The sequence below is a fragment of the Rana temporaria genome, chromosome 4 (assembly GCF_905171775.1).
Source record: "Rana temporaria chromosome 4, aRanTem1.1, whole genome shotgun sequence".
NCBI classification, from domain to species: Eukaryota; Metazoa; Chordata; class Amphibia; order Anura; family Ranidae; genus Rana; species Rana temporaria.
This window is the reverse complement of record NC_053492.1, coordinates 11,076,108-11,093,321: the sequence shown is the minus strand read 5'-3', so window position 1 is coordinate 11,093,321 and position 17,214 is coordinate 11,076,108. Positions and strand designations below refer to the sequence as shown.

At 47.1% G+C, this 17,214-nt stretch overlaps 1 protein-coding gene across 1 annotated transcript in view; it reads left to right on the top strand.

Annotated features, from left to right (window-relative positions):
* Nucleotides 1–17,214, top strand: part of LOC120935514 (zinc finger protein 432-like) — a 66,327-nt gene that overhangs the window by 33,720 nt on the left and 15,393 nt on the right. Inside the window, exon 3 of the mRNA XM_040347564.1 lies at nt 14,881–16,174. Coding sequence (XP_040203498.1) covers nt 14,881–16,174 — 1,294 coding nt within the window. The remainder of the gene's footprint in view (nt 1–14,880; nt 16,175–17,214) is intronic.

Here is a 17,214-nt window from a genome sequence, read left to right as displayed (position 1 = left end):
GGGTTTTGATGTTGTTGCCACTGCTGATTGCTCTGTACAATTGGTTTTGCACATGTTTATTCTATGTTACATATTGTTTGGCATATTCTGGTTACTGTGACACACGTTAACAGGTTTCCACTGCTGATTACTCGGCACAATTGCTTTTGCACATGTTCATTTTAACATATATATTGTTTAGCATTTGCTGGGTTTTGATGTTGTTTCCACTGCTGATTGCTCAGCACATTTGCTTTTGCACATGATAATAATGGCCCAGATTCAGTAAGAATCTGCGCCTTTCTTACGCAGGCACAGGGCAGCGTTTTTGCCCTGCGCCCGCGCAAATTTTCTGCGCTGCCCGCGATTCGTCGGAGCAGTAGCTCCGTAAATTGCGGGGGCGCTGTGTTAACTTGCCTCGCGTAAGGGCGCCTAATGTAAATGATTCCGCCGGGGGCGGGAATCATTTAAATTAGGCGCGCTCCCTCGCCGAGCTTAGAGCGCATGCACCGTCGGGAAATTTTCCCGACGTGCATTGCGGCAAATGACGTCGCAAGGATGTAATTTGCTTCAAAGTGAACGTGAATGGCGTCCAGCGCCATTCACGAATCACTTACGCAAACGACGTGAAATTCGAACGGCGCGACGCGGGAACGACGGGTATCCTTTAGCATTGGCTGCCCCTGCTTTTAGCATGGGCAGCCTTACGCTAAAGACGCCGTACGCAACCGACGTAACTTGCGTACGCAGGGGGCGCGCAACATTGTGAATCGGCGTAAGTATGCAATTTGCATACTATACGCTGACCGCAACGGGAGCGCCCCCTAGCGGTCATCGCAAGAATGCAGCCTAAAATCTGCGTGGCATAAGAGCCATATGCCACGCAGATTTTAGGCTGCAGTCGGCGTAACGAGTTCTCTGAATCAGGAGAACTCGTTACGCCGGCGCAAGTCAGCAATTGCGCTGCGTAACTATGGTTACGCAGGCGCAATTGCTTGCTGAATCCGGGCCAATGTATATTATTTGGCATTTGTTGGTTATTGAGACACAGGGTAAGTAACACATGCTGTTTCCACTGCTGATTACTCGGCACATTTGCTTTTGCACGTGATCATTTTGTGTTTTATAATATTTACCATTTGCTGGTTATTGATGTTGTTTCCACTGCTGATTACTTGGCACATGCTCTACGTGAGCCGTCAAATGTGTGGGCTGCCTCGGAGGGGGGGGGGGGTGAGCACTGCCAGCAGGCATGGTTGAATGGGAGCCGTTCTGCCAGCGATCACCCCTGAGGAAGAGCGAGTGGAGGAAGAGCGAGTGGAGGAAGAGCGAGTGGAGGAAGAGCGAGTGGAGGAAGAGCGAGTGGAGGAAGAGCGAGTGGAGGAAGAGAGAGTGGAGCGAGTGGAGGAAGAGCGAGTGGAGGAAGAGCGAGTGGAGGAAGAGCGAGTGGAGGAAGGGCGAGTGGAGGAAGAGCGAGTGGTGGAAGAGCGAGTGGAGGAAGAGCGAGTGGAGGAAGAGCGAGTGGAGGAAGAGCGAGTGGAGGAAGAGCGAGTGGAGGAAGAGAGAGTGGAGGAAGAGCGAGTGGAGGAAGGGCGAGTGGAGGAAGAGCGAGTGGTGGAAGAGCGAGTGGTGGAAGAGCGAGTGGAGGAAGAGCGAGTGGAGGAAGAGCGAGTGGAGGAAGAGAGAGTGGAGCGAGTGGAGGAAGAGCGAGTGGAGGAAGAGCGAGTGGAGGAAGAGCGAGTGGAGGAAGGGCGAGTGGAGGAAGAGCGAGTGGTGGAAGAGCGAGTGGAGGAAGAGCGAGTGGAGGAAGAGCGAGTGGAGGAAGAGCGAGTGGAGGAAGAGCGAGTGGAGGAAGAGCGAGTGGAGGAAGAGAGAGTGGAGGAAGAGCGAGTGGAGGAAGAGAGAGTGGAGGAAGAGCGAGTGGAGGAAGAGCGAGTGGAGGAAGAGCGAGTGGAGGAAGGGCGAGTGGAGGAAGGGCGAGTGGAGGAAGGGCGGGTGGAGGAAGAGCGAGTGGAGGAAGAGCGAGTGGAGGAAGAGCGAGTGGAGGAAGAGAGAGTGGAGGAAGAGAGAGTGGAGGAAGAGAGAGTGGAGGAAGAGCGGGTGGAGGAAGAGAGAGTGGAGGAAGGGCGAGTGGAGGAAGGGCGAGTGGAGGAAGGGCGAGTGGAGGAAGAGCGAGTGGAGGAAGAGCGAGTGGAGGAAGAGCAAGTGGAGGAAGAGCGAGTGGAGGAAGAGAGAGTGGAGCGAGTGGAGGAAGAGCGAGTGGAGGAAGAGCGAGTGGAGGAAGAGCGAGTGGAGGAAGAGCGAGTGGAGGAAGAGCGAGTGGAGGAAGAGCGAGTGGAGGAAGAGCAAGTGGAGGAAGAGCGAGTGGAGGAAGAGAGAGTGGAGCGAGTGGAGGAAGAGCGAGTGGAGGAAGAGCGAGTGGAGGAAGAGCGAGTGGAGGAAGAGCGAGTGGAGGAAGAGCAAGTGGAGGAAGAGCGAGTGGAGGAAGAGAGAGTGGAGCGAGTGGGGGAAGAGCGAGTGGAGGAAGAGCGAGTGGAGGAAGAGCGAGTGGAGGAAGAGCGAGTGGAGGAAGAGCGAGTGGAGGAAGAGCGAGTGGAGGAAGAGAGAGTGGAGGAAGAGCGAGTGGAGGAAGAGGATTGCCGGCCGGATCACAGAGTGAGGATAGCCTGCTGTAACAGCTTGCGTTAGAATTGCTGTCCGCTCCCCGTCACACACAGCCCCGCCTCCTGACCCGACATGTGTGACAGACGGAACGCCGGTCCAATGCTGGGAAGTGTTCTGTCTGTCACTGGCGCTGGGACAGGAGGCGGGGCTGTGTGTGACGGGGAGCAGACGGCAGTTCTAGTGTAAGCTGTTACAGCGGGCTATCCTCACTCTGTGACCTGGCCGGCAATCCTCTTCCTCCACTCTCTCTTCCCCTGTGATGATCTGACCGCCCTCTCTCTTCCTCTGCACAGGTGAGGCTGCAATGGTGGGCACAGGTGAGGCTGCAATGGTGGGCACAGGTGAGGCTGCAATGGTGGGCACAGGTGAGGCTGCAATGGTGGGCACAGGTGAGGCTGCAATGGTGGGCACATGTGAGGCTGCAATGGTGGGCACTGGTCACGCTGCCATGATGGGCACAGGTGAGGCTGCAATAGTGGGCACAGGTGAGGCTCCAATGGTGGGCACAGGTGAGGCTCCAATGGTGGGCACAGGTCAGGCTGCAATGGTGGGCACAGGTCAGGCTGCAATGGTGGGCACAGGTCAGGCTGCAATGGTGGGCACATGTGAGGCTGCAATGGTGGGCAATGATAAATTTGGTGTTAATAATTATTTTTGTAACTTAATTCTGAATAAAACATTTAAGTATCATTTCATGAGATCATTTATGAGGGTGTAATTAGGGGCGGGGCAGGGTAGGGGTTGGGTGGGGCAAATGGTGGCGAGTAACCCTTAGGCCTGACTAGTAGCTCAGGACTTGAAATTTTGAGCCCTGTTCCATGTTATATATTATTTACATGTTCATTTTATGTTTCATATCGTTTGGCATTTGCTGGTTACTGTGACAAACGTTAACACATGTTAAATATTGATTTGTTTGTGTGAAAGTTCTAGCATCTACAAACTATACTGGAACTTTTATTTATTTGTTTCTTTTTTTATACTAGTAATGGCGGTGATCAGCAGCTTATATAAAATCTAGAAGTACACTGATATCATAGATATTTGTAATATAACCTCATTTCTATCTGCTTAACCCTTTAAGACCCGGACCAATATGCAGGGCTCGACAAATCCCGGGCGCCAGGTCGCCATGGCAACTTGAAATAGGGTCCTGGCAACTTGGCTTGGAAGGGGGGGCTGGCGCCATCTGGTGGTGAGCCGTTGGTATTCCAAGTTATTACCACCAGATGTGTGAGCTGGCGCCATCTGGTGGTGGCCGTTGGTATTACAACTTAAGCATTACAAGTTAAACAGCAATTCTAATGTAATTTTTCACTATTTTCACTGCCATCGTCTTCCCTCTAATTAGAACCCCCAAACATTATATATATTTTTTATCCTAACACACTAGAGAATAAAATGGCGATCAATGCAATACTTTCTGTCACGCCGTATTTGCGCAGCGGTCTTGCAAGCGCACTTTTTTTGGGAAAAAATTACACTTTTTTTAATTAAAAAATAAGACAATAGTAAAGTTATCCCCATTTTGTTTAATATTATGAAAGATAATGTTACGCCGAGTAAATTGATACCCAACATGTCACGCTTCAAAATTGCGTCCGCTCGTGGAATGGCGTCAAACTTTTACCCTTTAAAATCTCCATAGGCGACGTTTAAAAAACTCTACAGGTTGCATGTTTTGAGTTACAGAGGAGGTCTAGGGCTAGAATTATTGCTCTCGCTCTACCGATCGCGGCGATACCTCACATGTGTGGTTTGAACACCGTTTACATATGCGGGCGCTGCTCACGTATGCGTTCGCTTCTGCGCGCAAGCTCGTCGGGACGGGGCGCGTTTTCTGACTCCTAACTTTTTTAGCTGGCTCCTAGATTCCAAGCAAATTTGTCAACCCCTGAGGTAAAGGACTGTCACCTGGCCCCTTTTTGCGATTCGGCACTGCGTCGCTGTAACTGACAACTATGTGGTCGTGCGACGTGGCTCCCAAACAAAATTGGCGTCCTTTTTTCCCCACAAATAGAGCTTTCTTTTGGTGGTATTTGATCACCTCCTACGGTTTTTATTTTTTGCGCTATAAACAAAAATAGAGCGACAATTTTTAAAAAAAATCTATATTTTTTACTTTTTGCTATAATAAATATCCCCCCAAAATATATATAAAAAAAAAAATTTCCTCAGTTTAGGCCGATACGTATTCTTCTAGCTATTTTTGGTAAAAAAAAATTGCAATAATTATCGATTGTTTTTTGCGCAAAATTTATAGCGTTTACAAAATAGGGGATAGTTTTATTGCATTTTTATTAATAATTTTTTTTTTACTACTAATGGCGGCGATCAGCGATTTTTTTCGTGATTGCGACATTATGGCGGACACTTCGGACACTTTTGACACATTTTTGGGACCATTGTCATTTTCACAGCAAAAAGTGCTATAAAAATGCATTGTTTACTGTGAAAATTACAATTTCAGTTTGGGAGTTAACCACTAGAGGGCGCTGATGGGGTTAAGTGTGACCTCATCTGTGTTTCTAACTGTAGGGGGCGGGGCTGACAATGTGACATCATTGATCACCTTTCCCTATCAGGGAACAGAGGAACAGTGACAGCGGCACTGTGAAGAATGGGGAAGGTGTGTTTACACACACCTCTCCCCGTTCTTCAGCTCCTGTGACCGTTCGCGGGACTCCGGCAGAGATCGCGGCCGTGGTCACGGAGCTTCGGACCGGGTTGCGGGCACGCTCCCGTGACCCACGGCTGGGCAGGTATGTGATTGTGCCCAGCCGTGCCATTCTGACAACGTATATCGGCGCTAGGCGGTCCTTAAGTGGTTAATGTTGCAAACCCCTTACATCTCCACCCTAATATTGCACAATCCATACTGACCAGCTACTGTAATTCTTCACCCACACAGAAACCTGCATAGATCACATGACCACATGAAGAATGGAGGAGGACCGGAGTCACATGACTGAGAGGATACTAAACCTCACCCTGGAGATCATCTACCTGCTGACCGGAGAGGTGAGGAGGATTCTGGGAGGTCACATGACATCACTCTTATCTCTATTAATAAAACACAGACCTGACCAGAGAGGTGAGGAGGATTCTGGGAGGTCACATGACATCACTCTTATCTCTATTAATAAAACACAGACCTGACTGGAGAGGTGAGGAGGATTCTGGGAGGTCACATGACATCACTCTTATCTCTATTAATAAAACACAGACCTGACCAGAGAGGTGAGGAGGATTCTGGGAGGTCACATGACATCACTCTTATCTCTATTAATAAAACACAGACCTGACCGGAGAGGTGAGGAGGATTCTGGGAGGTCACATGACATCACTCTTATCTCTATTAATAAAACACAGACCTGACTGGAGAGGTGAGGAGGATTCTGGGAGGTCACATGACATCACTCTTATCTCTATTAATAAAACACAGACCTGACTGGAGAGGTGAGGAGGATTCTGGGAGGTCACATGACATCACTCTTATCTCTATTAAAGAGGAAGTAAACCCTCTTAAAATAATCCAGAAAAAAGCCCACCTGCAAGAGAAAGGCATAATGAGCTAGTATGCATAGCATACTAGCTCATTATGTTGCACCTACCTGAAATCAAAGCCCCTGAAGTGCTCCTCGTTCCCCTCCGCTGCCGCCGCCATGTCCCCTCTGAGCTTTTTCCTTGTATCGCCGCTCCGGCGCTGTGATTGGCCGGAGCGGCGATGACGTCACTCTCGCGCATGCGCACGGGGACCGGCATGATCCCATTTATTATGCCGCGACGCTCAGTGCGCCTGCGCCGTTGTATACGGCGCGCATGCGCCATATAAATCAGTGCAGTGTTTTCTGCAAATATCTCCTTAACCGTGTAGGTTAAAACGAGAGTTCACCCTAAAAAAAAAAATTAAGATTAGATTAATGCTCATTTTGTCTAGGGGAATCGGGTAGTTTTTTTTAAAAATGAAGCAGTACTTACCGTTTTAGAGAGCGATCTTCTCCGCCGCTTCCGGGTATGGTCTTTGGGACTGGGCGATCCTTCTTGATTGACAGGCTTCCGACGGTTGCATCTATCGCGTCACGAGTAGCCGAAAGAAGCCGAACGTCGGTGCGGCTCTATACGGCGCCTGCACACCGACGTTCGGCTACTTTCGGAAAATCGTGACGCGATGTATGCGACCATCGGAAGCCTGTCAATCAAATAGGAAGCCCAGTCCCGCAGCCCATACCCGGAAGCCAGGGAGAAGATCTATCTCTAAAACGGTAAGTACGGCTTCGATTTAAAAAAAACTAGCCGATTCCCCTAGACAAAATGAGCCTCAATCTAATGTTAAAAATTGTAATTTCCGGGTGAACCTCCACTTTAAGGAGATATTTGTTGCACCTACAGGTAAGCCTTAATCTAGGCTTACCTGTAGGTGTAAGTTGTCACAGTGGGTTTACAACCACTTTAATAAAACACAGACCTGACCGGAGAGGTGAAGAGGATTCTGGGATTCTAACATGATATTCCTATTGGTTCCCCAATACAGAGATTTCCTCTTGTGAAGTCTGGTGATCATATGACCATCACAGTGCCTCCATGTGACTCCCTAAAACCTGAGAGACACAACATGGAGAAGATTCTAGAAGTCACCAAGAAGATGATGGGGCTGCTGACAGGAGAGGTGAGCGGTGCCGGGAATTCTGGGACATTATCCAGTAACAGACAAGGGATGTGTCTGGATGGTGACTGTATCATTGTGTGTGTCAGGAGCTGTTCAATATCTGTTGTGTTACAGTTTATATCATTTTTATTCTATTATTAGAGTGGAAACCTGAGAGATTCTAAAGTTGATGTTAAAAAAGAGATAACGCAAGAGGATGATGGGAATTGGCTTCTGGAGGAGTCGGATTCTGTAAAAGGACACAAAGATCTGTACCAGGACACCATGGTGGAGTCATCCAGCTATGGGAACCCACCAGAGAGATGTCCCTGTCCTCTGTATTCCCGGGATTCCACACAGGAAGATCACACCATCCCCCACCATCATCAGGTAGGTGGAGTTGAGGGTCGGGAACATAAAGTGATTGAACGCTCTGACATGTGGAGACGATGTGTGGACTCTACAATATTTTCTATGTGATCTCACGAAAAGAGGGGAGAGTGGGAACAAGGGAATAGTAGCTGAAGCTAAACCCGACATTACCCACTCAATTGGTTTGGGGGGACTATCTCGGTACTCATAAAATACAATAAACATAAATATAAAAGATTTATTGAAATATAAAATTGCAAAACAAAACAATTGTACAAATCCATGATTGGTCAAGGTCGTCTAGTTTCGCGGGGATGCCGCTTCGTCAGGACAGCCAATCTATACAATAAATAGTACAGTAAAAAACATGTAATAAACATCAGCAAGAAAAGTACAGATTAACATAATAAGTAATATAGGCTTGGTCAATTGTAAGTGCACGGAACCGAACGGCTCAGGGGGGTTCCCCCCGCGGCGAACAGGGGGATAATAAATCGTGGAATTCTAGATGTAAGGAAGAATGTATATGTTTAGTCATGCCAATAAAGCTATACATGTAAGACCCCAAAGCACCATATCCTGGCAAGGTAGGGAAGGGAAAAAGGAGAGGGGGGGGAGGAGGAAACAAGGGAGGAGAGTGGGGAGGAGGGGGAAAGAAAGAGAAAAGGAGAGGAGAAAGAAAAGAAGTGGGTAATGTCGGGTTTAGCTTCAGCTACTATTCCCTTGTTCCCACTCTCCCCTCTTTTCTACCATAACTGGGATGATGGTACATTTCTATCTATATTATTTATTTTTATATGAGGCTATACCCCCCCTTTGTTTACTATGTGATCTCACATCATAAATACTTCTATGTTACATATGTTCTTTTCTTTCATTCTGTTGGTTTAGGGTGAAGATCTGAGGAAGGTGAAAGTTGAGGGTGAAGTAGAAGAGACGTATGTGAGGGATGATCAGCAATATACGGAGGAGGCTGGAATGACGAGGACATTGAAAGAGGAGGACACCCCTACAGAGATCAGCACAGGTGAGCCAGAATATATTCTTCTGTTACCTCTGCTCTGTTACTGCACACTGATTGGTCCAGAGTAGGGAGGGAGATGAGTGATATCAGCCAATAATAGGTTGATAATCACTGATACCATCCTACTCATTATTCCTTATTTTCTCTCAGTTAAAACCCCCCCTTCTCTGTGCTGCAGACACAATGTATTTATTTATAAATAATTTATGTAGATTTTGGGGTTCCACTGAATGACGTGACTGACAAGGGATGTACATCAGGGAACTTCCTTTTTATTTTTTGGAATAAAGGCCTTGTATTTTATTTACGCTTTACATTGTTTTTGATGAATGAGTAGATGTACTGTGAACCCCATATTCATTCACATGTAGGTAGACTGACACATGGGGCCCCCTTATTGTTCAAGGGGCTTCCAGATTTCAATAAGCCCCCACCTGCAGACTCCCACACACACACTAGGCCAGGGTTGTGTGGAAAGTAGGCCCAGAATAATTGCTCCTCTTATGAGTACCCTTAACCACTTCCCGCCCGGCCTATGGCCGATTTACGTCCGGGAAGTGGTTATGAAATCCTGACAGGACGTTCTAGAACGTCCTGCAGGATTTCATGCCGCGCGCGCCCGTGGGGGCGCGCATCGCGGCGATCGGTGATGCGGGGTGTCAGTCTGACACCCTGCATCTCCGATCTCGGTAAAGAGCCTCCGGCGGATACTCTTTACCACGTGATCAGCCGTGTCCAACCACGGCTGATCACGATGTAAACAGGAAGAGCCGTTGATGGCTCTTCCTCACTCGCGTCTGAAAGACGCGAGTAGAGGATAGCCGATCGGCGGCTCTCCTGACAGGGGGGGTTCGCGCTGATTGTTTATCAGCGCAGCCCCCCCTCGGATCGCCACACTGGACCACCAGGGATGCCCACCCTGGAGCACCAGGGTGGGCAAAAAAAAAAAAAAAGTCTAAAAAAAAAAAAAAAAGATGCCAGTCAGTGCCCACAAATGGGCACTGACTGGCAACAATCAGTGCTGCCACCCCAGTGTCCATCAGCGCCACCCCAGTGTCCATCAGCGCCACCCCAGTGTCCATCAGTGCCACCCCACAGTGCCCATCCATGCCCAGTGCCCACCTAGCAGTGCCCATCTGTGCCACCCATAAGTATCCATCAGTGCCGCCCATGAGTGCCCATCTGTGCCGCCTATGAGTGCCCAGTGCCGCCCATGAGTGCCCATCAGTGCCGCCTATGTGTGCCCATCAGTGCCGCCTATGTGTGCCCATCAGTGCCGCCTATGTGTGCCCATCAGTGCCGCCTATGTGTGCCCATCAGTGCCGCCTATGTGTGCCCATCAGTGCCGCCTATGTGTGCCCATCAGTGTTGCATACCAGCGCCGCCAATCAGTGCCACCTCATCTGTGCCCGTCAGTACTACCTCATCGATGTCCATCAGTGCCATCTCATCGGTGCCCATTAGTGCCGCCATATCAGTGCCCGCAATTGAAAGAGAAAACTTATTTACAAAAAAATTAACAGAAAAAAATAAAAACGTAATTTTTTTTCCAAATTTTCAGCCTTTTTTTAGTTGTTGCGCAAAAAAAAAAAATCGCAGAGGTGATCAAATACCACCAAAAGAAAGCTCTATTTGTGGGGAAAAAAGGACATCAATTTTGTTTGGGTACAGTGTAGCATGACCGCGCAATTGCCATTCAAAGTGCGACAGTGCTGAAAGCTGAAAATTGGCTTGGGCGGGAAGGTGCGTAAGTACCTGGTATGGAAGTGGTTAAAGAGGAAGTAAACCCTCTGGAAAAAAATAAAACACCCTGCAAGACAAAGGCATAATAAGCTAGTATGCATAGCATACTAGCTCATTATGAATGACCTGAGCTCGAAGCCCCCACAGCGGTCCTCGTTCCTCTCCTCCATCGCCGCCATCTCTCCTGGAGTGACTTCAGAGTATCGCAGCTCCGGCGCTGTGACTGGCATGCGCGCGGGAGCCAGTAGTCACGGCACGATCGCCATTAGAAACGGCACGCTCAGTGCGCCTGCGGTGTTGTCTACGGTGCATGTGCCGTAGACATTGCAGCCTTTCTTTTTTGCAAATATCTCCTAAACCATGTAGGTTTAGGAGATATGTGTTGCACCTATAGGTAAGCCTTAATCTAGGCTTACCTGTAGGTAAAAGTGGTCTGTAATGCTGCGTACACACGACTGTTTTTCGGGTTGTAAAAAATTACGTTTTTAAGGGTCTAGAAAAAACTATGTTTTTTTCAACCCAATCATTAAAAGGCCTTGCCTACACACGATCATGAAAAAAAAATGCTCTAGCGAAGTGCGGTGACGTACAACACGTACGACGGCACTATAAAGGGGAAGTTCCATGCAAATGGCGCCACCCTTTGGGCTGCTTTTTCTGATTTTGTGTTAGTAAAAGAGGATTCGCGCATTTCAGTCTGTTACAGCGTGATGAATGTGCTTACTCCATTACCAACGCTAGTTTTACCAGAACGAGCGCTCCCGTCTCATAACTTGCTTCTGAGCATGCACGTTTTTTTCACGTCGTTAAAGCCCACACACGACCACTTTTTACGATGTAAAAAACCACAACGTTAAAAACGACGTGAAAAATTAGAGCATGTTCGAAATTTTTAATGCCCATTTTTTACATCGTGAAAAATGCTCTGGAGCCCACACACAATCGTTTTTAATGACAAAAAAAAACGTAATTTTTTACAACCCAAAAAACGGTCGTGTGTACACGGCATTAGGGTTTACAACCACTTTAATGTTAAGTAAATTAACATGCAGACTTACATTTTGACAAGTCCTTTATTAAAGTAATGTCCCATGATGTAGAACGATCACGATCATCAATCATGTCATCCAGCGATGCAGATCACGTCAATTGTGATGAATGATACCTGTCGACCCAACGCCAAAAAAGACACAACCACATGTCGAATCCCGCCGCTCACTTGCTGCAAATGATAGCTCCCAGCACTGCAGCTGAATGAAAACAAAAAGGTGGGATCTCTTGGGTGATGTAATTTATTACATAGAAGATCCTAAGTGACATCATTGACCCAAAATGATCATGTCAACGTGATGCCCTTGGCCTTTTGGCTATATTCAGCTAGGGAGCTGTCATTCGTGGTGCGCAGTCAACATGTTTTTTTTTTGGTGCTCAGAGAGGGTCAGTCATCATGATTTATTTTGTATTGGCATTGCTGAATGGCATGATTGATGATGAGTATTCATTGTAGCACATTTTATTTTATAAAAGACTAAAAAATGTGTGTGTTTTTACTTTCCTTTTATTTGTGAATGATCAGGGGTACTATGTATCCCTTATCCATTCATGTATGGGGAAGGATATCTTGGATCCCTTTATTTTAAAGATGGCTTCCAGGCTCCCTCGAGTTTAAATACTTTCAGCTGAGACATGCGATGAGGGCCCAATTCCCGGACGCACTGACCCTGGAACCCGACTCAATTGAGCGACTGTTGACATCGAGCGCAATGGGGAAGCCCCTTTCCACTCTGTACATGTACCTTACGGTGGCCCACGATGTTAAACTCACCCGGTTAATGGATAAATGGAGGGGGGACATTCCAGCTTTGGGGGAGGAGGAATGGGAGGAATGTGTCTCCACATACATCCCATCCATGATAGCAGCTAAGGACAGGTTCCTCCAGCTCAAGTTCCTACATAGGGCCTACTTCACCCCTCATAGAATGGCGAACATATACCCGCATCTTGATCCGAACTGTCCCAGGTGTGGGGTCGAGGTGGGGACATTCTGGCACATGGTGTGGGACTGCCCGAAGCTTCGGCCGTATTGGGCGGGGGTAGCAGAGAGGCTTAGCGACATAGGAGGGACCAGAGTGCCGTTGGACCCCTTGGTGCTCCTTCTGAGTCATTTGGGTGAGGTCGAGGGAGACAGGTACACTAAGCTATGTATTACGTTCTCACTGTTCTATGCTAGGAGGGAGATATTGCTACGGTGGAAGTCGGTAGGACCTCCCACCCTTGGATCCTGGAGGAAGGTGGTGGACTCGGCTCTGCCCCTTTACAAACTCACGTATGAGAGTAGGCAGTGCCCTGCTAAGTACGATAAGGTCTGGTCGGCCTGGGTGGATGCACCGGGATGGGGGGCCGGGGGGGTGGGGGACTAAGATGGATTCCCCCCCCGCCCGGAATGGGGGCCTTTGCCCCCCCTCTCTCTCGGGGCGATGCCCACTTCGATCGGCTGCTGGGGTCCTTACACGGTTTGGGGGTTATCTAGGGACTTGGTGCGGGGGCGACGGTCTTTTGCCCGTGTGCACTCCGAGGAGTACTCCGGTTGGTCTGCGCCTGGTGGCTTACGGTCGGGGGGGACTGGGGAGGGAGGGCTATGGACTAGCATCTCGTTGCTTATTATACTTGTATTATTTTCCCTTTTCCTTTTTGGATTGCCTTTGTTTATGATCTGCAAATGCTGAAATCACTTGTTTCTGACTGTCATTGTTTCTATGCAAATCTGATTGTCGAATAATGCATATCTTGTAATGCTGTTTTGTTAATAAAAACCTCTTTCTGTTAAAAAAAAAAAAGATGGCTTCCAGATTCTGATAAGCCCCTAACCAAAAGACCCCCAACATCTATCAGGCTAAGGTTGTGGGGAAGAGGCCCTTGTCCTCCTTAGTATGCTGCAAAGGTGCTTTGCCAGGTACCCCCCTGGGGGCATGTTGAGCGCATGTGGTCTGGTATGGCTCAGGAGGGGGTCCTCCTTTTCTGTCCTGCCAGGCTGAATGCTCAAATGATGGTCTGTTATAGCTTTTAGAGGGTCTTCAAACTTTTTTATTTATTGTTGTTTTTGTTTTTTTGCATGTGATTCCCTCTTCCCAAACCTTAAGGGTCTGGTATGAATTTTGGGAATATGTTATTATATCAGGGCTATTGTAACAAGGAGAAAAACGCAAACTAATACTGCCAGATGAACCCCAGAATCTACATAAACAGGGCTAAAGTCGCAGAGGTTGCTTGTTCAGGAAGTTGGGCAAAAGGCCAAACTAAATGGGTGTTCATCTGAGCCAAACCTTTGGTTGAAGCCGGAAGTGAAACATTTACTAACGTTATTACTACTGGTGCTAAATGTGATTGTTTTGGAGCCAGTGTTCCAACAACTATTGACATATCCTGGCCCATTCAGTGGTCAGCCATGTATTGCCCACTGACAGGTGAATGTAAACAAAGGGACAAGGATAGTGAAAAATAAACAACCAAACAATCAAGATAAAGCTGTGGGGTCTTCCCAAAATTCATACCAGACCCTTAAGGTTTGGGAAGAGGGAATCACATGCAAAAAAAAACAAGAAATAAAAAAGTTTGAAGACCCTCTAAAGCTATAACAGACCATCATTTGAGCATTCAGCCTGGCAGGACGGAAAAGGAGGACCCCCTCCTGAGCCATACCAGACCACATGCCCTCAACATGCCCCCAAGGGGGTACCTGGCAAAGCACCTTTGCCGCATATTAAGGAGGACAAGGGCCTCTTCCCCACAACCTTGGCCTGATAGATGTTGGGGGTCTTTTGGTTAGCGGCTTATCAGAATCTGGAAGCCATCTTTAAAATAAAGGGATCCAAGATATCCTTCCCCATACATGAATGGATAAGGGATACATAGTACCCCTGATCATTCACAAATAAAAGGAAAGTAAAAACACACACATTTTTTAATTTTCATTCCCACAAAACTGTAAATACAAGTCTTCTTCGACTTGTAGCTGAAGGTCACCATAAATTTGTATTTACAGTTTTGTGGGAATGAAAATTAAGGAGGAACTTAAAAACGGAAACAGATCTTTTCAGTGAAAAATATTTCTCCAAACATCCTCCAGTGCTGTGTGTCACCAGAAGCCTAGGCCTATGGTCACTTATTCTATGCTAAAGTGTCTGCAAGTCTAAACTTTGAACCTTTTGATTATCGGAGGTCCCTTGAGCCAGTGCCTAGGCTTGTGGTTGTTTTTGGCTGCTTATATGTGATCTAAAAGTGATCTGGGAGGAGGACTAAAGGCTGTCTGACTGAAGTGGGAGGTGTTCATTCTGGTTGGAACATCGACAGAGAACATCTGCTCACTCAAACTTACCTGATCCAGATGGAACCTTGATTTAAGTGAACTAACATTCTTGTATCTATTGATCATGTTTTTATATTTTTCCAGGACACACCATCGAGAAACCGTCAAAGGATTGTCTAACTTTATCTCCAGGTTATAAAATGGAAGAGGAGGACATCACAAGGGATTGTGCAGGAGAAAAGACAATGAGCTCAGCTGGTGGACTTCACAATGTGGATAGACCATCAAATTCCTCTGACTCTGAGCGACCTCATACTGTGAGGGATGGTGCCGGAATTCAGGGGGAGGAGAAATTTTCCTGTCCTGAATGTGGGGGAAGTTTTAGCTCTGAATTAAGTCTTACTGTACATCAGAGATCTCACCCAGGTGACAAGCGGCATTCCTGTTCTGAGTGTGGGAAATGTTTCCTTCATAAATCAGAACTTGTCATACACTACAGATCTCACAAGGGCAAGAAGCAAAATTCCTGCTCTGAGTGTGGGAAATGTTTTACAGATAAATCACAACTTGTTAGACATCACAGATCCCACACAGGGGAGAAGCCGTATTCCTGCCATGAGTGTGGGAAATGTTTTTCACAGAAATCAGACCTTTTTAGACATCAGAGATTGCACTCAGGGGAGAAGCCAAATTCCTGCCCAGAATGTGGGAAATGTTTTATAGAGAAATCGCAACTTATTACACATCAGAGATCTCACACAGGGGAAAAGCCATTTTCCTGCCCTGAGTGCGGGAAGTGTTTTTTGCACAAATCGGGCCTTGTTATACATCAGAGATCTCACACAGCGGAGAAGCCGTATTTCTGCCCGGAGTGTGGCAAATGTTTTTCACAGACGTCAGACCTAGTTAAACATCAGAGAATGCACACGGGGGAAAAGCCGTATTCCTGCTCTGAGTGTGGGAAATGTTTTATAGATAAATCACAGCTTGTTAGACATCAGAGATCTCACACGGGGGAGAAGCCGTATTCCTGCCCTGAGTGCGGGAAATGTTTTTCACAGAAATCAATTCTGGTTCGACATCAGAAATCTCACACAGGAGAGAAGCCGTATTCATGCCCTGAGTGCAGCAAATGCTTTTCACAGAAATCGGACCTTGTTACACACCAGAGAACTCACACAGGAGAGAAGCTGTATTCTTGCCCTGAGTGTATGAAAAGTTTTTCACGGTTTTCCTCTCTTTACTGCCATCAGAAGATTCACACAGTCGAGAAGCCATATTCCTGCCCTGAGTGTGGGAAATGTTTTTCGTGGAAATCAAAACTTGTTAGACATCAGAGATCTCATACTGGAGAGAAACCATATTCTTGCCCTGAGTGTGGAAAATGTTATACATGGAAATCAGACCTTGTTTTACATCATAGATCTCACAGTGGGGTGTAGGAATGAGTTGAACATTCCTGAGTTCAGTTTCTAAATGTTAATTCAAACCCCACTGAAGTCAATATAAGTAGAATCTTCCAAATCTATTGAGGCCGTTGTAAAAGCTATAAGGCAAGAGGTTGTCAAAATGCTTAGGGAGCTGGGCACTGCTGTGGGAAATATCGAGATGTATACCAAGAAACTACAGACCAGTCAGCCTAACATCAATAGCATGTAAAGTATTTGAAGGAATGGTAAAGGACTCTAACAAAAAATTGTCTGTAATAAAGATATCATAATCAACCAGCATGGATTTATGAAAGGCCATTCTTGCCATACCAACCTGTTATCGTTCTGTGAGGAAAGAAGTGAGAACTAGTATGAAGGAAGTCCACTGGACATAATTTATCTATATTTTTTTTTTTTCTTTTAAAGTGTATTTTGTGCGTGTACTCGAGAGAGGAGCCGGACTGCAGGATTTGGGAGTAGGCAGGCCTCCCCCAGAGGCAATCTGCCACCTTTCTCCATGCCCCGGGTGGCAATGGCGGGTGTGTGAGGTCCTCCCACACAGCCCGCCCTACCTGCTCGGCTTTGAAGCCCAACGGGGCAGAGGGACTCCCTATAAGGGAGTGAGAGGATCTAGCCCGCTCAACCAGCCCCGTTAGTCCTTCGCCTCTCTTTTAAGAGACCGCGTGGTCAAAGTGCGTGCATGTTAACCCAATTTAGAGTGCGTGTAAGTGTGGTGGTTTTTGCGGGAGGGGGGTGGAATCTGGTTACATAAATGGGTCCAGAGTGGTGATAATGACTCGTATTCTGAATGATGGGGACCAGGGTTCTGTCTTGGAGCCAGTGCTGCTTCGTTTTTTTTTTTTTTAATGATCTAGAAGTTGGCATAAAAAATTTAATTACTGTAGGTGTTTGCTGATGATTCCTGGAAGAGCTTAGCAATGAGGATCGATTACATAAATTAAAGGTTTTCAATCTGGAGAAGAGGTGCTTTAGAGGACATATTATTATACAGGATTTATATGGCACTAACAGTTGGCACAACACTTTT